At 42.0% G+C, this 22,536-nt stretch overlaps 2 protein-coding genes and 1 non-coding gene across 3 annotated transcripts; 2 read left to right on the top strand and 1 right to left on the bottom strand.

Annotated features, from left to right (window-relative positions):
• Positions 1-1,227: 1,227 nt before the first annotated feature.
• LOC112086142 lies at positions 1,228-1,334 on the bottom strand. The gene has a single exon (XR_002899322.1). It is a non-coding gene; the product is annotated as a small nucleolar RNA R71 (small nucleolar RNA).
• Positions 1,335-1,990: 656 nt separating this feature from the next.
• LOC112086130 lies at positions 1,991-3,160 on the top strand. Its single transcript, XM_024154907.1, has one exon. It carries the CDS (start codon positions 1,991-1,993, stop codon positions 3,158-3,160), a length of 1,170 nt encoding a protein of 389 aa, XP_024010675.1.
• Positions 3,161-4,249: 1,089 nt separating this feature from the next.
• Positions 4,250-5,714, top strand: LOC112086129. The gene is made up of 4 exons (XM_024154906.1): positions 4,250-4,427; positions 4,475-4,671; positions 4,803-4,978; positions 5,129-5,714. Exons 1-4 carry the CDS (start codon positions 4,250-4,252, stop codon positions 5,712-5,714), a joined length of 1,137 nt encoding a protein of 378 aa, XP_024010674.1.
• The last annotated feature ends 16,822 nt before the right edge of the window (positions 5,715-22,536 follow it).

The following is a 22,536-nucleotide window of genomic DNA, read 5'->3' as shown; positions in this document are numbered from 1 at the left end:
ATGGCTTGATTTGTGTCTTGATGCTTGCGAAAAATTAAGACTTGATTAGAATCTCAAATAACTTGAATCATGTTTCATTATTGTCATTAGCATTTCTAGTTTAGCACCAAAGCACCCTAGCCATCTATCATGTCAAGAATCTCATGCTTCCATCATTTCATATTCATTCACTTGTCATTTGCTATTGCTTGCTTCTTGTTTAGATCATTTGCTAGTTTATTAATCTTGTTTAGTTTTTAGTTAAGCACATTTTTGAATCAACTCATCATATTGCTTGGATTAAGAGACTATCATCATGAGCTAGTGTCTACCCACACATTAGGATTGACAACCCTTTGTATTACTAAGGCCTAAAAATCTTAGTTATCAATTGGCGCCGTTGCCAAAGTGTGGTTTAGCATTAGTTCTTGGTACTTTCTTGAGATCAAGCCTTTTTACCTTTTATTTTACTGATCAAACTCTTAAGTGCTGAGTTTCAGGTTTATGTCACATAAACCCAGAACCGGGAGTAGGAGTTGTGAAGCAGCTGAACACTTCATTGATAATATCCACTTGCTGGATAGAAGAGGATAAAGAGAAAGGGACAGAGCTGTTAATCAAGAAGAAGAAGATCATCAGGATCAGTTGGAAATGGATGCACAACACAGGATTGAGCAACATGCTCAAGAAGCTGAGCATCAGGCTCACCTAAAGCAGGCTCAGGCTGGGAGAGATGAGCAGCAAGCTTTTGTCAAGCAAAACATGGCACAAAAAAATGAAAGACAAGCTCAGCAGAACCAACAGCAAGCAAACAGGAATGAGCAGCAGGCTCACAACATTCCTCAGCCGCAGCCACAGGCTCAAAGACGTCAAGGACACCAACCAATCTATGTGGGAGCCAATGATACAGCCAATGCTCACCAGAACAGAGCTGGTATTGTTTGTCCACCTGTAGAAAGCAATAATTTTGAAGTCAAGGCTTAACTAATTAATATGGTCCAAAACTCTAAGTTTCATGGACTGCCAATGGAAGACCCATTGGACCATATTGATCAGTTTGATAGGGTTTGCAACTTAACCAAGATAAATGGAGTCTCAGAAGATGGTTTTAAGCTTAGGTTGTTTCCCTTCAGCTTGGGTGAAAAAGCAAGACAATGGGAGAGAAATCTACCAGTTGGAAGCATTCAGACTTGGGAACAATGTAAAGAACATTTCCTCACTAAGTTCTTCTCCACAAGCAGGACAGCAAAGCTTAGAAACCAGATCTGTAGTTTCACACAGCACTCCAATGAAACTTTTGCAGAAGCATGGGAGCGATTCAGGACATACATAAATCAGTGTCCACACCATGGATTTTCTAAGGCCCCTCTACTCTCCACACTTTACAGAGGATCCTTACCTAAAATCAGGAACCAACTAGACACAGCTTCCAATGGTGATTTCTTGGCAAAGGAGATTACAGCTGCTATGGAACTTGTGGAGAATCTGGCAATGTCTAATGACACATATGGTCAAGATTATGACAGAACAAATAGATCAGATGGTTCAAGCTCAGAGCAAAATCTTTCTAGAGAGGTAAGGAGCTGAAGATGGTTTCTCAAAAACCAATCCATTGTGTTGGTGAATTTGAAGAGTCTACATGCTTTCAGAACATCAATAAAGAAGGCCTAACCCAAGAAGAGTTGAATTACATTGGGAACCAGAACAGATACCAAAGGTTCAACAACTTTAATGCCAACAACAACTTGTCTTATAGGAGCACTAATTTGGCAAACCCACAAGATCAAGTGTATCCTTCTCAGCAGAACCAGCAAAGCTTTACCCATATGCCTCAGTATCAAAGTTCTTTTCAGCCAAAGCAACAATTTGGCAGTCACAACAGCAGTATGGTCAGCAACAGCAGCCACATCAGGGTACAAACTTCAGTTCTCAGCCGCAGTAGAACAAGGCACCACCTGGGTTCAGTCAGCAGCAGTTTCAGCAGCCACAAGCGGTTCAACAACAGAAGCAGATGGGTCCAGACTTGTGTGGGGTGCTACAGCAGTTGTTACAAGGACAGCAAAGGGTTGAGACTGGATTTTCTGATTTGGGTTCCAAGTATACATCCATGCAGCAAGAGATAAGGGCTCTGAAACAGAATCAGACCTCTACTACAAGAAGCCAAGGAGTTCTACCTGGAAAACAAGAACCAAATCCAAAGGAATATGCTAATGCCATCACCTTGAGAAGTGGCAAAGAGCTACCAGGTGTGGAACACTACAGAGTGCACATTGAGGACAATGAGCGAGTTGGTGGGGAGGCAGCCCCAAGGGATGAGCAAAAGGATGAAGCTTCAACGAAAGGAAAAGCTAAAGAGGTGGAGAAGGAATCAGAACCTGAGAAGCCTTATGTTCCACCACCTCCTTATCAGCCTAAACTTCCATTCCCTGGAAGGTTTAAGAAGCAACTCTTAGACAAGGCTAGAGCAGTTTTTGAAAAGCAGCTTACTGAGACCCCATTCACCATGCCTCTCATAGAAGCTTTCCTCATGATGCCAAAGCTCGGAAATTTTTTAAAAGATGCCATCCTCAACAAGACAAAGGACCTAACAGGGATAGTTGTGTTGAGTCATGAGTGTAGTGCAATCATACAAAGAAGTGCAGTCCCTACAAAGCTATCAGATCCAGGGAGCTTCACACTTCCTTGTACTATTGGTCCTTTGATGTTTGATGGTTGTTTATGTGACTTAGGAGCATCAGTGAGCTTGATACCATTTTCAATAGCAAAGAAGTTGGGGTACAGAGTGTTCAAACCAGTAAGAATCTCTCTTGTCTTAGCTGATAGGTCTGTTAGACTACCAGTTAGAATGCTTAAAGATATTATAGTCAAGATATGCAGTTTTGAAGTTCCAACAGACTTTGTGGTCATGGAAATGGATGAGGAACCCATTGATCCTCTCATCTTAGGCAGACCATTCCTTGCCACTGCTGGTGTCATCATAGATGTAAGGCGTGGCATGATTGAACTTCAGCTTGGATCAGAGAGACTCAAGTTTGATGTGAAAGAAATGATGAAGAAACCCACCATAGAAGGTCAAGTCTTCTACATAGAGACCATGGATGAGCTAGCTGATAAGCTTTTGGAGGAGTTAAATCCTGAGAACCCTCACCAGTTCATGTGGTGCCCAAAAAGGGAGGAATGATAGTAACTAAAAACGAGAGGGATGAGTTGATAGCTACACGGACCATCACAGGTCACACAATGTGAATAGCTATCGAAAACTCAATCCAGCCTCTAGGAAGGACCATTTTCCTTTACCTTTTATAGATCATATGCTAGAGAGGCTCGCAAACCATATCTTCTTCTGTTTTCTTGACGGCTACTCTGGATTCTTTCAAATACCTATAGATCCAAGAAACCAAGAGAAGACTACATTCACTTGTCCCTACGGGACCTTTGCATATAGGTGCATGCCCTTTGGGCTGTACAATGCAACTGCCACATTTCAGCGTTGCATGATGAGCATCTTCTCAGATCTAATCGAAGAGAAAGTTGAAGTGTTCATGGACGACTTTTCCGTCTATGGACACTCCTTCTCTGCTTTTCTTTCTAACCTTTTGCAGGTTCTAAGAAGGTGTGAGGAGCATAGCTTGGTTTTAAACTGGGAGAAGTGCCACTTTATGGTTCAAGAAGGCATCATGCTTGGGCATAAGGTCTCTGAGGCAGGAATTGAAGTGGACAGGGCTAAGGTTGAAGTCATGGTGAACTTGCAGGCCCCAAACTCATTCAAGGGGAAAATAAGCTTCTTATGGCATGAATGCTTTTATAGAAGATTCATTAAATACTTCTCCAAAATAGCAAGGCCTTTGACAAGGTTGCTATGCAAGGATGTAGACTTTGTCTTTGATGTTGAATGGGAGGAGGCCTTTTTAAATATCAAACAAGTCCTTGTTAGGCACCAATAGTCCAGGCACCAGATTGGACATTGCCCTTTGAAGTGATGACAGATGCTTCAGATTACACTTTGGGAGCAGTTTTGGGACAAAAGAAAGACAAGAAGCTGCATGTGATTTACTATGCAAGCAGGACCTTGGACTCTGCTCAAGAGAAATATGCAACAACTGAAAAGGAGATGCTGGCTATAGTGTTAGCATTTGACAAGTTCAGGAGCTATCTAGTGGGTTCAAAGGTTGTTGTGTACACAGATCATGCGGCTTTGAGATATCTTATGACAAAGAAGGATGCTAAGCTGAGACTCTTGAGATAGGTTATGCTCTTACAAGATTTTGACATGGAGATGCAAAACAAGAAAGGCATTGAAAATGGAGCTGCTGATCACCTTTCAAGACTAAGAGTGGATCCTGAGATCCCTCTTAATGACTCTCTATCTGTGAAGAACAAATTATGGTGCTCAAGAGTTACATGCAGGTTGAGGAGGTTGAAATCATCAGAGAAAGCAGGTTGCCATGGTTTGCAGACATTGTGAACTTCTTATCATGTGGGGTTTAACCATCAGAGCTGAGTGGATATCAAAAGAAGAAGTTCTTTAAAGACATCAAGAAGTATTTTTGGGATGAGCCATTTCTCTATGTGCTCAACAAGGATCATCTATACAGAAGATGTCTAGCTGAGGAAGAGGTCCAGCCAGTACTTCAAGAATGTCATGGTTCAGTTAATAGTGGACACTTGGGAGATTTTAAAACGGTGGCCAAGGTATAGCAGTCAGGATTCTGGTGGCCTACAATGTTCAGAGATGTCCAAGGAGTGGTCTCAAGTTGGGATTCATGTCAAAGGCAGGGCAACATATCAAGAGGAGTGAGATGCCTCAAAACCCAATCTTGGAGGTTGAGATCTTTGACTGCGGGGGCATAGATTTCATGGGGCCATTCATCAGTTCTTATGAGAACCAATACATCTTGGTGGCTGTCGATTATGTCTCCAAGTGGGTGGAGTCTATTGCTTGTCCAGATAATGATTCAAGGGTGGTATGCAAGCTCTTTAAGAGTGTTATCTTTCCAAGGTTTGGAGTCCCAAAGGTTGTTATAAGTGATGGTGGCAGTCACTTTATAAACAAAATCTTGGAGGGGATGTTGAGGAAACATGGAGTTAAACACAAAGTTGCTAGTCCTTATCATCCTCAGACTAGTGGTTAAGTGGAAGTTTCTAACAGACAAATCAAGGCCATCTTGGAGAGAACAGTGAGCAATTCAAGGAAGGATTGGAGCAAGAAGTTAGATGATGCTCTTTCGACATATAGGACTACTTTCAAGACACCTATTGGCACATCTCCCTTCAACCTTCTCCATGGAAATAGCTGCCACTTACCAGTAGAGCCTGAGTACAAGGTTCTTTGGGCCGTTAAAATGTTGAACTTTGACATTAAGACAGCCCAAGAGAAGAGGCTTCTTCAGTTGCATGAGCTAGAGGAGATAAGACTCAATGCTTTTGAGAGTGCAAGGATTTACAAAGAAAAGACCAAGATCCCGCATGATCATAAGATTCTTAAGAGGGAGTTCAAGGAAGGAGATCTCGTTCTCTTGTTTAACTCCAGGCTCAAACTTTTCCCTGGTAAGCTGAGATCAAGATGGTCAGGACCATTCAGAGTTCTAGAGATTAGAAGCTATGGAGAATTAGTCTTGGAAGGAAAGGATGGCAAGGGTTTTGTGGTGAATGGACAAAGACTCAAGCATTACCTGATTTCAGAAAAGAGAGAGGACGCTTCTACAGTTCCTCTTGATGACCCACCAACCTGCTAAACAGGTTTTCAAAGTCAAACTTAGTGACTTTAAACAAAATGCTCTTCGGAGACACCCCAAGCTTATCATTTGTAAATAGTTTTTAGGATGTTTTTGATGTATCAGAGCCTCTGGTCTTTGCCATTGTTCCTGAAAACACAAGTCTCACACAAGAAATGAGCATATAAATCCAGAGAATACCACTTGTGCGATTTTATGAAATCGAAAATGGTAAAGTCTCGGTGAATTTCTAGAAAAAAATTTAGCATGAAGAGCACATCCAAATCAATCCACAGTAATTTACCACACCAAAAAAAAAAAAAATCGGATCAGCCCAGAACAATTCTTGCACCAAATATCACTGCTGAAAGACAAGTTTCTCAAGAAATGCAAAACTTAACTTAAAAAGAGCAATTAAGCACAGGGGTTCCTTCCTAACTCATTTTCAACCTAAATCCCAAGGTTCTAAGTCCCTTTAACAGTGCAGTAACCGATTTCAAAAACATTTCTTCAAGAAAAACTCAGTGTAAAATCAGTTCAGTTTCAAGAACAAGGGAGATGCTTTTCATGATTGATTACCCTGGGATTAAGTGAAATGCAGCTAGAGACGTTTTCAGGATCAAAAATAGGAATGAAAACCGAGCTCAGAGCAATAAGAATCACGAAAAACCGAGTTGAAATGAGCAAGCTACGAGGTTTTGGTTTGGTATTTAAAAATCGGACACGTCAGCAAGGGAGATTTCATAGGCGATTTAAGGTTTCAGTCTTCACGTCCATGTTAGGGCAACGGAGGCATGGCGGCGTAGGGGCAGGAGGGCCCACCGTCACCAGAGGAAGCAGGGAACGCGACGCAGGAGGGGCTAAAGGAGATCGGAGATGTACTTTTACAGGGAAAGGAGGTTGATGGCCACAAAGAGATTTCTCGGGAGGAGGGTGTGGAACACGTATCAACGAACCAGAAGATCTCTGATCAGTCTGTGAGTGCAGAGGAGGCTAGGATCATTGATCGGCCTTCTCAGCTGATGGTAGATACCTCTCGGATGCAAATCGGGGAATCTGTGAAAAAGTTATCAGAGGTAGTGAAAAAGCGAGATGTGTTGGAACGATATGACATGGACGTAGTCGATATCGATGGTGAAAAAATCTTTCGGGTTCCAGAATCAGTTTTACAAGAAGCCCCTCTATGGGACGATTGTATTGTTGGGAAGTTTTTGAAAAGAGCTCCTCATGTTGGCTCCATACACATGACAGTTAACAATATCTGGCCGCTTGATAAAGAGATCAAAATAGACGTCTCTGTGGTGAATGAAGCAACAGTCAAGTTTCGTATACCTGACAGAGGGGTTAGAGATAGAGTACTACGTCGTAAGATGTGAAATATTAAGGACACTCCAATGCTGGTTTCTAAATGGAGCCCAGTGCCGGAGGAGTCTCAACCGATCTTGAAATCCATACCTCTATGGATCATTCTGAAAAATGTGCCTCGAAAACTTTACAATTGGAAGGGGTTGAGCTATTTAGCTAGCCCAGTGGGTGTTCCTAAGCAGCTCCATCCTGATACAGTTTGGGTAAAACAGTTTGATGTAGCCAAATTTTCGGTCGAAGTAGATCTCACCAAACCACTACCATCGTCTCATTGTTTTGAGATCGAAGGTGTGAAAGTAGAAATTCAATATGAATTTCCGTGGCTCCCGCCGCACTGTACGGCTTGTGGTGGTTGGGGACATATTGGTAGGGAGTGTAAGGCTACAAATGGCCCAATCACGATCTTGAGAAGGGAAGATGAGTCTTTGAGTCCAAGGAAAAGTGGAAAACAAACTGTGCAGAGTAATTCACAAGCAGTGCAGGTTGCAAATCGCAGAAAGGATGGTGAAGGATCAAAAACGGTGGATAGTGAGTTGGCAGTGAATAGAGCGATGTCGTCTCTGTTATCCTCTGTTTCGAAGGGTAAAAAACAGAGTAAAGGGAGCAACCACTTGGCGAATAAGGAGAAGTCGCAAGAAGCACCTAATAACCTTCAAGATTCTTCGAAAAATCTTGATATGGAGAAATGTGAGGAGTTATGGCAATCTCCTACGAAGACTTCAAAGCCTCACCAAAATGCGACTGTGGAGAAAGTAGAATTTTCTACTGTTTCGCGATTTGCGAATTTGAGTGAGGAGGGAGAAGATGATGAGATTCCAACAGAGAAGTCATCTGAGAATGATGAGGGAGATGGTGATGATAATACCAAGGAGGATGGAGAGCTTGCCTCTATTGGGATACCAGATATAACGTCTACTGAAAAGGATAGTGCTGCTGAGCCGGTGAATGAGGTAGTGAATGTTGAGGCGAAACGTGTTCCGCTCATGCGAGCCGCAAAATCTTCGCATCAATTTATCACTGGAAATCAGAACCCAATGAGCAACGTAAAGAAATCGGGGCAGAAAGGGGAGGAATAACAAACAAAATCACCAATGACAGGTTTCTTTCGGAATATTCGAGGACTCAATAAACAGTGTAAGCATACGGTAATAAAGGACTGGGTTAGAGGGAATTCTTTTAAGTTTGGTTGTTTGCTTGAAACAAGGGTGGTGGAGAACAGATGCAACAAGATTGCGTCAAGTGTTTTTCCGGGTTGGTCGATCGTAGCAAACTATGACTTTAACAGGCTTGGCAGAATTTGGGTTGTATGGCGGGAAGATGTAAATCTAGTGGTGATTCAGAAAAGTGGGCAAATGATTACCTGTAACATATCTTTGGATGATCAGGAAGACTTTATTTGCTCGTTTATTTATGCAGAAAACCTTGCAGTGGAGCGCAAGGAATTGTGGGAGGATATAAAACTTTTGCATGATTCGGGCGTATGTCAGGATAAAAAGTGGATGCTCTGCGGCGATTTCAATGAGGTTTTGTCTATTGATGATAACTCTCGACCTGATCATACAGGAGTAATCACACAAGGTTCATTGGATTTTCATGAAGCTGTTAGACATTTTTCTATGGTCGATATGGGTTTTCATGGCCCTTGGTTTACTTGGAGTAACAAGAGGAGAGAGGGATTGATTCACAAAAAATTGGACAGGGTGCTCATTAATGAAGAATGGCTTTTACGTGAGCCTCGATCTTATAGTGTTTTTGAGGCTGGTGGATGCTCAGATCACCAAAGAGGACGGATATATCTAGACTGTGAGCCACAGAGCATCAAAAGGCCTTTTAAGTTTGTTAATTCGTTGGCGAGATTACCTGAATTTATTCCAGCGGTGGAGGAGGAATGGGCGAAGTCGGAAGCTCTGCATCATTCTACTTCTGCGATGCATAGGCTCTCCAAAAAGCTAAAAGAGTTGAAACCAAAGCTTAAACAGTTGTCAAAGCAACGATTTGGTGATCTACCTAAGCGAACAAAAGATGCTTTTGAGGAGTTCTGTAAGAAGCAGGAAGAATCGGCTATAAATCCTTCGATTCAGTGGCTGGGTTAGAAGAGGAAGCAAATGCTTTAACGAGATGGGAATTTCTTGCAGACCTAGAAGAATGTTTCTTGGACGGCTAGACACTTGTCGTATGCAGGCCGGCTACAGCTACTACTCTCAGTAATATCCGGTCTTACGAATTTTTGGATCTCTGCATTCCGTCTTCCGCGGAGCTGCGTGCGAGAAGTGGAAGCTTTGTGCAATGCTTTCTTATGGTCTGGTCCTTGTTTAAATGCTCGAAAGGTGAAAATCGCTTGGAGTGATGTTTGTAAACCGAAAGCAGAGGGAGGCTTGGGTATTAGATCTTTACAAGAGGCAAATAAGGTCTGTAGTCTCAAACTGGTTTGGAGGTTACTATTCAAATACGACGTCTTTATGGGTTAAGTGGGCAAGACAACATCTGTTACGAGGCCAATCTTTCTGGGCTTTAAGGCAATCTCAAATACATGGTTCATGGATATGGCGACGACTCTTGAAGATCAGCGATACAGCTAAAGATATGCATCGCATGAAAGTCAATGATGGAGAAGGAATATCTTTCTGGTATGATCATTAGTGCGATCTTGGGCAGCTAATAGACCTAACAGGTACAATGGGTTTCATAACTTATGGTGTATCTGCTTATGCCTCATTAGCTTCAGTCTGGAGAACACATAGGCGAAAGCGTCATCGGCTTGAAATTCTGAACTCAATTGAAGAGGAGGTCTGGAAAGCAGCTGCGGTAAGAAATGGAAATGCAGATCAATCGTTATGGCAAGGGAGGAACCAGAAATTTAAGGAAAAGTTTTCGTCTAAGGATACTTGGAACATCATTCGGCACGCTTCGATCCAAAGAAGCTGGAGCCCTATTGTCTGGTTCAAGCATGCTACGCCGAAATGTGCTTTCATTACATGGATCGCAATGCGAGATAGACTAACCACAGGGGATCGAATGCTACTGTGGAACAGGGGAATTTCTGCTGCTTGTGTGTTTTGCTCCATTCCCGTGGAAACAAAAGCACACTTATTCTTTGATTGTAGCTTCTCACAAGAGGTTTGGAATGGTCTCACGCGACACCTACTCGGACACCACTACACCACCAATCATGATGATCTAACAAACCTCCTCTTATTAAACACTCTGGACAAGACGACTCTGTTTCTTGTTCGCTATTTTTTTCAGATCACTCTCACCTGGGTTTGGAAAGAACGTAATAGTAGAAGACATGGTGATACTTCGAATCCACCACGGAGTATTATCAAGACACTAGATCAAATGATGAGGAACCGGCTGAGCTCATTACGTATTGCAGGAGATCGCACCTATGAAGAGGGTTTAGAGAGATGGTTTGATACTCGGCACTAAAAATAGCTTCTGAAGTTCTTAATGCTCTGTTTTTTAGCATAGCGACAATAATTCTTGCTTTTCTTTCTTACCAAAAAGATTATGTAAAGAATACAGTTTTTTTTGGAATATAATTTAACATTTTTTCAAAAAAAAAAAAAAAGAAATGAGCAAGTTACGAAAGTTTCAAGTTCAGAGTGTGAGAGAAAGCAAGCCTGGTCTCGGGGAAGAAGAGACTTAAGTCTCTATCTCGGTGTGGGAAACAGCTGGTGAGGGTTGTCTTCTGTTGACTTTTACCAGGTACACCCTATGGACCGCTGGGTAAAGAAGTGCATCAAGCTACATCGAGCTGCTTTTTCCAGGTTTGATGCTCGGTGTTGTTCAACTGTGTTTCCGAGAGCTTCTACATCGAGGTAAGTCTCTCAGGTGCCGGTCTCGGTGTGATCCTGTGCGGTCTTGGGAGGTTCAACACGGGCCTGCTTCTACCCGGTGTAGACCTCGGCGCTGGTGTCTTCGTTGGGAGAAAGATTCACTCAGAGCTGCTTTTACCTGGTGTAATGCCTGGCGTTGGTCTGAACGCTTTTAGGCAATAATTACACCGAGTTTGATCTCCCAGGTGCCAATCCAGGTGTTGTGCTTCACGGTCTGGGGAGTTTCTACACCGGCCATCATATTCCAGGTGCTGTCCCCGGTGTTGAACTCATGTGCCTTTCCGACCCGTTTTACACCGACCTCAAGAATCATGAGGTGCTTCCCGGTGTAAAACCTTCACGTTTTGGGGTCAAGGTTACACCGAGGTCCATTTTTCCAATGCTGTCCCCGGTTGTAAACCTTCCTAAAGAGAAATTTTCTACACCGAGGTGCATATTTCTGATGCTGAGCTCGATGTGCCCCAGACCGGATCTAACTTGGTGCAGCTTGCCTTTTCTTTCCCCTTTGCACCATTCCTTCTGCTTTGGAAAACTCTTGAACACTTGTAGCCCTGAACACACTCAACAAACACATTAAAAACATCCTAAAAACATAAAAAAAAGATTACTGTAAATTACTGTGGATTGATTTGGATGTGCTTCCAAAAATTCACCGAGACTTTACCATTTTCGATTTCATAAAATCGTATAAGTGGTATTCTCTGGGTTTTTATGCTAATTTCCTGTGTGAGACTTGTGTTTTCAGGAAACAATGACAAAGACCAGAGGCTCTGATACACCATAAAAGTCAAAGAAAGCTGCTAAGAAAAACAAGCAGATTGTTATGAGAAAAGGAGAAGACTCAACATCCAAAGCCCAAGGAAAACAAACTGAAAGGGGAGAGGCAGCTGGTGAGGATGTGAGCGCTGTTCAAACAGCTGCTGGGAAAAGAAAAATACAGAGAGCAAGAGGTCAAAGAAAGCCAAGGAACCATCTTTTGCTGATTACTTGAAGAAGCTGAGAGATATAGAGATGGAGCCAACCTGGTTTTCTGATTGTGAGTTCCTTGAGAAGCTTGAGATTTTGGAAGATGTGAGGACCATCACCAAGGTAGCTGGTCTAGGGAACTTGATTGACATCCCTCACCATGCTTACAGAGATTCCACAGCTCAATTCCTTGTCTCATTGCTTGTCACTTACCACCAAAATGAAGGGCATTGTTCCATAGACTTCAAGATTGGAATGGAGAGATTTGAGATGACCTTTGCTGAGATATGTGAAGTCTTTGGGTTTGCAACTGAGAACAGGTCTGATCTTGGTGAGCCATCTGCTACTAAAGAAGATGTGGAAGCACTTTGGAAGCTCTCAGCTAATGGAGGATATCTTGCTGGGATAAGCAAAGCTTCGAGCTTGAGGAACCCAGCAATAAGAATGGCTCACAAGGTTGTAGCTCATAATTTCTTTGGAAATAAAGAGTTTGGTTCAGCTTCTGAAGAGGAGATGAGAATTGTGCAAATGGGAATGAAAGCTTTCTTGCCTTTTTATCAAAGTGGAGCACCATTTATTGGAGATGAGACAAAGCCTTCTATGGCAGCACTTTTAATCAAGCATTTTATGCATCTCAAGGAATGGGCTCTCACCATCAAATGCAAGAAGCCACGCCTGTACTGTGTAGGTCTGATCACTCCTCTCTTGATTGCTAAAGGAGCACCTCTGCTTGGTGAGAAGAATCATTTTAAATTGATGGACGCAACACATCATGTGAGAACAACTTTCATTGAGGGATCTGTGGAATGAGACTTGTTTGCTTATAACCTCACTTTCTTCGACATAGAAGTGAGGATCTTGCTGCCCAATCCCTCCATCACCACAATTTCTGACCAGAGGAACATTGGTTTTCATGTCACCAAGGATCTCCATTACAACCCAGCCATTCATCCTCCCATCATCAGCATCAAGAGAAAAGGGAACAAGGGAAAGCAGGCAATGAGCGATGATGAAGAAGCTCAAGAGGATGAGCCAGTGATCCCTAACCCAAAGTATGGTAGTGAGAGGTACTTCTTCACTCCATACAATGGAAGAATACCTGACCCCATTGCCCAAGCTCATCACCACACTAATTAGCTTCAAGGATGGAACAAGTGGCAAGACAAGACAATGAGGAAGTTGGTGAAATCGGTTAAGAGCTTGAAAAGGACAGTTAAAGGGATGAAGCTCAAGATCAAGGAGCTTAGCAGCAAGGGAGAGAAAGGAGAAAGCTTCCCCATCAGTGTTGAACCGCTGCAAGCTCAAGAGGCTGTAGGAGAGAGTTCTGAGCAAGGAGGACAACTGGTGGTGCACAGTGATCATGAGTCATCTGATGAGGAGCTAAGGGCAAAGAGAGAAGCATTGAGATCACCCTCAGATGACTCTAGCAATCCATCCTACTCAGTGGGGTCTCCAACCCCACCTCCGAGTCCTTGATAGGTACCAATTCCAACTTGTACATAGCATTTTGCATTTTCATATTATCATTTTGCATTTTTTTGTGTTTACTTTGCACTCGTTTCTTATACTTTTATAACACAAGGGACTATGTTATTTAAGTGTGGGGGAGGAGTTTCATATTTTACTTCTCCTGTTTTCTTTGATCTTATTTTTCATTTTGAGTCTTGAGTCTCATTTATACATGCATGTCATCTAAGTGCATAGAAAAACAAAAAAAAATGAAAAATTTGAAAATGTTAACACCAAAAAAATGATCATGTAGTTGCATTCTCATTTTTAGGATTGAGTCTAGTTGCATATTCATATTGGTTGCATCAATGCAAGGGAGTAATGATAGGTTTTTCCTTGAGAGAATATCACTTTAAGAAATCGGTTCATTGCCCTAGTTTCTAGTTCTCTGATGCATGTAAACAAGAAAGAAATCAAGACTGATCCATGCTTTATGAACTTGTTGAGTGAGTCAAGTTTTGATTAGTTCCAGCCTTGTTTAAAGTGAAAACCATAACTTGACAATCTAATTATCATGTTTGTGCATGTCATTGTGAACTCATGGGTACCTTAAAATATTTGAGCTCTCTTATCCTTTTTACCACTCTTTGCTAGCTCAAATAGCTGTTCTCTCATCTTGAGACAGTTCCCTGCCTTGAACCAAACCTTCCTTGAAGCCTGAAACACTTTAGTGAGAGATGATGTGAGGCCTTTTTCTGAATAAACATGACAGAAAGTGTTGGGTTTAGGGCGACAAGAGTATAGTTTCATGTAGATCTAGCTCTGCATCATGAGTCTAGAGTAGGCTAAGATGTGATCTTGGGAAACAGTGAGTGGAAAAAAAAGAGTTTGAGATGAGAACCAGGGGATGGAAAAGAAAAGAAATCAGTTTGGGGTCTGATGTTTAAAGAAAGAAAGCTCTTGTGTTTTGAAAAGTAAATTCTAGCCTTTAAGTGAAAAGAAAAGAAAAGAAAAGAAGTCCAAAAGGCTCAAGTGTTTAAAGAGAATAAAAAAAAAGAGGCTAGACTATGCTATGTGAGAAAGAGCTAAGTGAAAGGTTTAGACCCCAAAGCCTGAGTTTGAGAATGAAAAGATGAGTCCGCTGGTGAGGAAAAGAATGAGAGTGAAGTGATAAGTGGGTTGATGAGGCAATGAATGCCTTGAGAGAAGGGTAGCTTAGGTGTGTTCTTCATGGGTGTAGAGTTAAGGTGAAAGACCAACTTGGCGCATTGGGTAGATGGGATTCTACTCTTGTATGCATCAGTTGCCTGTTACCCTTAGATTTCTGTTAAAGCTTATTCTTTCTTGAGTGATCCCTTGAGCTGCATTGAACCCATAAGCATTGAATGAAATCATCTTTGTCTCATAACCCTGTCCTCAGACAAGTGAGTTCGCATGATTTGCATAAGCATGATCCACATGAGCTTTAATGAATGTCAAAAGTTTGGAACTATGGCTGTTTGCGAAACGTTAAGCTTGAGCTTGATTCATTTTATGATGAGTATAGCAAAAGTTTTGTGAGTAATCTTGTTTGCACTGCATCTTAGAATTAGCAACTAGGACAATGAGCTTTGAACTCTTTTAGTGATACACTCTCTCATTAAGGAATATGAACTCCCAATGCATTCAACCTCTTTCTCTCATATGATATTTTTTCTTGGGGACAAGCAAAGGACAAGTGTGAAGGAGTTGATATATTCATAATTTACATGTTTAGGATTGCAATTTTAGTCCAAGTTCAGTGTCTCATTCATACATCATGTTTTACACTTTTTTTAGAGTTTTTAGGGCTTTGCATTAGGTCCAAGTGAGTCTTGCATGTTTTGAAGTGTTTACAGGTGATTTGGAATCAGTTTGGACCTGAAAAGATGAAGCCAGGAGAAGAAATGGTGAATGGAGCTTTAAAAATGGTGAAAACAGCCTTTTGGAGGTTATCGGCGATGGCCTGTACCGTGGGAAGTTTCTCTCGGCGATTTTCATGTACGGCGGGTTGACTCTCTCGGCTACAAACCATACCGCGTGTTGAAGTCTCAGCTAAAATTCTTCTGTGTTAGTACCCTACAAAAATTGCGTTAACGTAAGCCCTTCCGGTCCGATTCAGTTCTCGGGTGCTTCAGAAAAGTTGGAGATGATCGGGTCATGGTTCCAGAACAGGTGGATTCATTGGATTTGGAGTCGTGAGCTGAGAGTTAAGCTTACCGGAAGACACACCTGTCTCACTACAGTTTCAAGACCGATCCAATGAGTCACAAAGACTACGTGGGACGATGCCTTTTCAGTCCGATTAAGTTGCCGGGTACTTCATCAAGATTCAAGTTCTTTGAGTGCTCTTTCCAGAACATCTGAGATCATCCAATTTGGATCTGTGGGTCGAGAGATATTGTCTCCGGAGTGAACACGAGTCCAAAGCTGTTTTCTTACCATTCCGATGCGATGCAAAGATGAGCCGTCCGGGGAGCCTTCCACTTCCCAAGTGCTGATGTTTTTTCTACCAAAAGTGGAGCTGAGTGAGTTGTCTTTCACCAAGGGTTGGAAGATTTGGATTCTGAGTGCTGAGCAGAAAGTTACAATAGTTTAAGTACTGAGAGGTTCCTGGCACCGAGATGAACACCGAGAAGACTAACCCAGGTGTTGATCTCACTTTGAGGATTTTGCTACACTGAGCCTAACAACGTGGTCCACACCGAGACAATGCACCCCGGTGCTAGCCAAGCCTTACACCAATCTCTTCTCAGCCTCACACCGGTCACAACATGGGATAGGGGCACCTCGGTGTAGTTTGCTCCGTTTCAACCTTTCCCGCCACATCGAGCTCCACACCGGCCATATAGACCTCGGTGCTAGCTCACACGTTCCAGCAATCTTCCCAACATCGAGCAACTTCATCCTGGTGTGCTCTCCGGTTTAAATCTCACAGAAGTTCTACTCATTTTACACCGGCATCAACACCTGAGAAATGTATCCCAGTGCTAGCTCCTGCATCCAAGCTTCCTGCACAACACCTGAGACAACACCGGCCAAAAACATCCCGGTGTCAGCTCACATGCCCAAGACAAGCTTCAGGACATTCTATACCGACCAGAGCACCGGACAAACACATCTCGGTGTGAAGTTGTTTTTATTAAGAGCTTTTCTTACCGGGTCAATACCCGGTTTGTCCCGGGTTGACCCGGAAATTAGAAGGCAACTAAAAATACTTTTTAGGGTTTTACCCTAAGGTTAAGCTTTATTCTGTGAATACTTTCCTTTTGTAAGAGATATCTTCTTTTGTGAGTCTTAATCAAGAGAAATCAAGGATCTTTTGTGTTTAAAGCTGCAATCCATCATCATCTATCATCTCCATCTTCATTTCACATCATTAATCATGCCATTCTACTCAACTTGCAAAGGTTTAAGAGAGATTAGTATGATTAGCGAGTAGTTTGCTTAATGAGGTTCTAGATATGTAGGTTACGGTGCTAAATTGCGATATTAGGAATTCTTAGGGCTAGATCCATGTTTTCATCTCTCTAAATAGCTGGTCTCTATGCTAGATCCTTGCACATCACTTGTGATCTAGAATCTAGTTTTTTCATGCACCAAAAGTGTTTGATGAAATTCCTGAAATAGCTATATTAGAGGTTTATGCTTTAATGCCATGATGATGTTTGTTATTTGCATAAATGATCACTTGGGATTGATTCTTAATGCTGTCTTGTTGTTTGATCTCTAATGATGATTGGGTATGTGAAATGGCTTGATTTGTGTCTTGATGCCTGAGAAAAATTAAGACTTGATTAGAATTCTAAATCACTTGAATCATATTTCATTATGGTCATTAGCATGTCGATTTAGCACCAAAGCACCCTAGCCATCTATCATGTCTAGAATCTCATGCTTCCATCATTTCATATTCATTCACTTGTCATTTGCTATTGCTTGCTTCTTGTTTAGGTCATTCGCTAGTTTCTTAATCTTGTTTAGTCTTTAGTTAATCACTTGTTTGAATCAAAATTCCTCATATTGCTTGGATTAAGGGACTATTGATAACACCGTATTTTGACCACTTTTATGGATCGTTTTGAAAAACTTTTTCTATGTTTTATTGCTCTCAAGCACTTTTATTACGTTTTTCTAGTATTTGTAGTTCCAAGGCCCTTTTCAGGAAACTTAGGGAAAAACTTAACAAAATGGATATAAGACCAAATTTTCAGCTCAGAGTCTGATAACACCGTATTTTGACCACTTTTATGGATCGTTTTGAAATACTTTTTCTATGTTTTTTAGTGCTTTCAAGTACTTTTGTTACGTTTTTCTAGTATTTGTAGTTCCAACACTCTTTTCAGGAAACTTAGGGAAAAGCTTAACAAAATGGATAGAATACCAGATTTTTAGCTCAAAGTCAAACCGTCAGAAGTTCACCCCCCGATTGAAGGCCTTCTCACCGTCTGATCCAGCTCAAATTTGGAGATCTCAAAGATGGAAGTATCAGCTTTCCAGCACATATTACAGCTTGGCAATCCAATGGTTCAATCAAAAGATACGCAAAGAGCAAGATGTCCCATAAACCAGCCAGCAAGCGTTTCCACCCGCGGCCAACAGGCCATTCCCCGCGGTCACAAGCATCCCGACCGCGGCCAACCACCCATTCCCCGCGGTCACGCACATCCCGACCGCGGCCAGCTAACTCCGAGTTTGAAGGCCCATTTCTGAAGCCCGTATCATTTTCGCAGCCTCAATTCCTGAACCCTAGACACCAGAGAGTATTGGAGACTATAAATACATATCATTTAGGTCGTTTTTAAGGAGGAAAAAAGAGAGACGAAATACTTTACAGAAATTTTACTTTAAGTTTTGTTTTTAGGTTTTAGGGAGAGAGAGATCTATCTCTTGAACCCTTGTTCTTTCTTTTTTTAATTTCGGTTTCTGTACTACTTTTTAATACTATGTTTTTGATTTTGTTTATCATGTCTGAGTAGTTTTATTGTTGGGTCTAAGGGATTTTCGATGGGGATACATATGTTCGATGAGGATTCCATGAGGTATTGAGCCAAATCTTAGAAACTTTTTCTTCTGAATTTGTTTATATTGCATGAGAGTAGCGTCATGAACTACAATCTGATCTAGATACTTGGTGACAGGAAAGTGTTCATCCGGTGTCAGATCTAGTTTGGGAGAGCAAAACAAACATAGGAGTGGAAACCTACCTATGGGCGATTTGTGAATGCTTACGAGTCTTAAACATAATGCATCTCTTCTTTTCCAGGGCCAGAGTGGAAACCTACTGGTCAGGGTTGAGAGAGATAGTTGTCTATGATCACGACAGTGGCGTATTCATACGTCCGTGACTCCAGTTCGAAAAGTTTAAGCTAAGATCTTATCAAATTTACTCTCTAGCAATGTTTTGAATCGTCCATACCCCTGAGAAAACTTCCCTGAACCCCAGCGCTTTCTTTTCCATAGATTTACACCGATTTTTATTCAAGCTTTAGTCTAGTATTTGTACTCTTTTCAATCAATTTTCATTAAAGCAATTAGGTTTAGAAGTTTTTCTGTTTTTACTCGTTTTTGTTAAGTTTAGTTATTAGGTCATTTTAATCACCGTATTTTCTCTTTAAGATTTGTTTTTACGTTTTAAACACACCACCAAAACCCTCACAAAACTCGCATGGTTCTAGACTTCCTTACTTTATATTTCTTTCGGAGGCTTTTGCAGGAAAGATCCTCCTTCCCTGTGGATTCAATCCTTAAGTACTACAATCGATCATCTGTGCACTTGCGGTTATTGATTTCATTCAGGGTAAAACTTGACACCCTCATCGCAGACCACATCAAGTTTTTGGCGCCGTTGCCGGGAAAGGCACGCGTTTTCTTTTCCGCAAAACCCTAAGAAAGGTTGGTAAATCGACTCTAGAACCCCTTTTTCAGCATATTTCCATTTTTTGGTTATTTTGTTTCCATTCCCGAAGCAATGGATCCTATAAATCGAAATCCCTACTATGAGGGAGGTTTTTACAACACTCCTCAAGCCACCAGACGCAGAGAGAAGCAGTACCTACGCGATCTCTACGAAGAAATTTGAACTGAAGACTAAAGAACGTTCCTGAATGAGCCTTACGTGCCGCCAATGGTAAACCCTAGACCACCGATGTATCGCCTACCTCACCAGGTTCTCCAGCAAGATGAGAACGTCCAGCTCAACTCGAAGGCGTAATCAAGCAGTTCATAGAAGCTCAAGCAACCACTACTGCCACTCTAAACGAAATGATTGACGGGATATCAAAACTTTTCAATGAGAAGATCGATAACCTAGTTTCACAAGTCAAGTCAATAGAAGAACGAGCAACCAAGGACGCAACTATGATCGCTAACAGGTTCGACAGCATGGAGGAAGAGCAAGCGAAGCACACCTACGAGCTTTGCAACACCAAAAACAAAGTCATGGACCTGGATTTCAAACTTGATGATGTGGACAAGGCCCTAAACGAAACTAAGAACGAGTCTTATGACTTCACGGTCGAAGTTTCAGAGAAGGTTTACAAAGTCATTGACAAAACCGAAGAGCTTGACTCAACCATGGACAAAGTAGTCTATGCTCTTGATGAAGTTAAAGAAAAGGTTGAGAAGATCATACAAGGACTTGGAGAGCAGATTCCAGCAACAAAAACTAAAGACTCCAGTCCAGAGAGGAAATACATCAAGCCAGAAGACCCAAGAGATCATCCTGGAAGCAAAGGAGCAAGCAACAGCAGACGATCAACTCGGAGACACTTTCCCGCGGTCGCGTCGCTTCCGACCGCGGCCAAGAGGTCTTCTCCTGCGGTCGTGCTCGGCCTACCCGCAGCCCATGGGCGTTTTCCCGCGGTCGCATCTCCTGCAGTCAAGGCTAACCGAAAAAACGTTCCAAAACAGCCCCGTTCAGCTCATACAAGCAGTTGTGCGTCTGATACACCTCCTTGAATGACTAAACCCCTCCATCAACAACTAGTTTGCTCCATCAGCACCCAAAGATCTGAAGACGAAGACAAGTCATTGCCCTACAACATGGCCTTGTCTTGTGAAGATGAGTATGAAGAACAATACTCTGAAGATGAAGAGTATGGGTTGTTTGTAGAAGATCCAAACACAGGACATTCCTCAAAAGACAGTTCAGGAGGAATTCAATGGATCACCAACAACATCAGTAGGGAGAAGCTCATAGAGTTCAACAATAGGGTCAGGTCATTCCCTGCTCACCTAAGCTTTGATGAAATCTGGAAGCTTGGTCGTTTGCAAGTCTTTTTCAGGTACTCCAAGGAGTCTAAGGAGGATATCCATAGATACTTTATGCGAGCTCGATACATGACGTCACCAATAGCAGTTGTCTATGCGATCCACCTTCAAAAACCTGAAGAATGCGGCCACTACACCAACAAAATCAGCAAAGAGAAGCTCGATGAGTTCAACGAAATGGTTCAAAATTTACCAGAAGGAATCACCTTTGTCAGAGCTTGTAAGGATTTCATGATAGGCCATTACTTCTGTGAGAGCAAGGAATCAATCCCTGAAATAGAAGACTTGTTCAATCATGCCAGAAGAGGTAAACCTGTTCGAGCACTTCACAAAATCGAAGGTGCAGGTCAGTTCCTCATCTCTTGTTCTATTAGAGGAGAAATACTTAAAAACGTGCTTTGTCATTCTTGAGATTGTCTTAACATGATGTCCAAGGCAATTGCTTTGAGACTTGGTATTAAACACCTACACAGGACTAGAGCAAGGATTAGTTTAGCTGATGATTCTAATGCAACGCCTCAAGGAATAGCTCATGACATTCCTTTGAGAATAAGAGATTGCACCGTGCCTGTTGACTTCTATATTGTCGAAACGAGAGACGCAACACATCCAGTGATTCTCAGATGGTCTATCTAGCAACTTCCGGAGCTATAATGGACTGGCCAAACTGGAGGATTTTGTTTGCTAATATCGACAAAGATGTCTTCACAGAAGCTGTCCCATACAACAGCAAAGCAGGAAAACGTTCTACAACAGAAGAGTTTAAAGAAGAACTTTGGAGTGACGAAGAACCTGCTAGGCAAAGCAAGGAGATGTCAAAAAAGACTTGTCTCAGGACAAGATCTTCTTCATTGAGCTAAGCCACGTCCACCACCAAAAGTCGAGCTAAACGACTTAAAACAGAAGCGCTTAATGGGAGGCAACCCATTTAGGTATTGTTTTCTTTAGGATTTTTCTTTCTTTTTCCATTGATCTTTTTCTTTTTCTTAGTTTCAGGTGTTTCTTATAAAACAAAAAAGCCAAAAAAAAAAATTCGAAAAGACCAAAAAGAAGATAGCCCCTGACTGCTCGGCCCAGCAGAAACCAAGGAGAAGCAGGAACAGGCCGCAAATAAAGACCCCGCGGTCGCAGGCGTTCTGACCGCGTGAAACACCACTTCGACCGCGGCCGCGTCTTTCTGACCGCAGCCGAGCACCATTTTACCGCGGTCGCGTGACCTCTGACCGCGGTAAATGGTCGTTCAGATGATACCCGACCCCAAACCATCCACTTCACCTCATTCCACCTCACCAATCCCCACTCCACCTCATTCATCACTTCCCACCACCTTCATCACCACCTATCACCTTCCCAAACCTCTTCGAATGAATCCAGTCCATCATTACCAGCATTCCAGATCCAGGTAAGTTCTCTTTGGCCTTACCAATTCGATTATCTATGCATTTTTCTCATCCAATCTCGACTTGTTTCACACTGAGGACAGTGTGATTTAAGTCTGGGGGAAGATTTCATCCCTTTCTAACCACTTTTCTTTCATGAGTCTTGCATTATCTACACTTTTTGCATTTTCCTTAAAGTTTTTCAAAATCCGTTTTCAAAGCAAAATACGTTTTAAAGGGAATGGTGAACATGAATCAATGATAGTTGACTGTGTGCTTTTAGACTGTTCCTAGTGACATGCTCATTCATGATTTAGGACTAGACTAGGCGGTAGCTAAGCGCATTTGAAACGAAGTACCCCAGAGGAATTTGAATGATTTTGATTTAGATGAAGGAATACACTAGCTCTGCTTTATTTGGACCTAATTTGGACTTAATTCTCTCATTGAAGCATTAGACCAGTGAAACAAATCATACATTCAGGACTCTTTTATCCTTTTACCACTCTCTGTTGATCCTGAATGGCTAGTTCATCTTTAGCTAGTTCCCCACCT

The sequence above is a fragment of the Eutrema salsugineum genome, unplaced genomic scaffold (assembly GCF_000478725.1).
Source record: "Eutrema salsugineum unplaced genomic scaffold, Eutsalg1_0 scaffold_23, whole genome shotgun sequence".
In the NCBI taxonomy this organism is placed as follows: Eukaryota; Viridiplantae; Streptophyta; class Magnoliopsida; order Brassicales; family Brassicaceae; genus Eutrema; species Eutrema salsugineum.
This window is presented reverse-complemented; position numbering and strand designations above follow the sequence as displayed.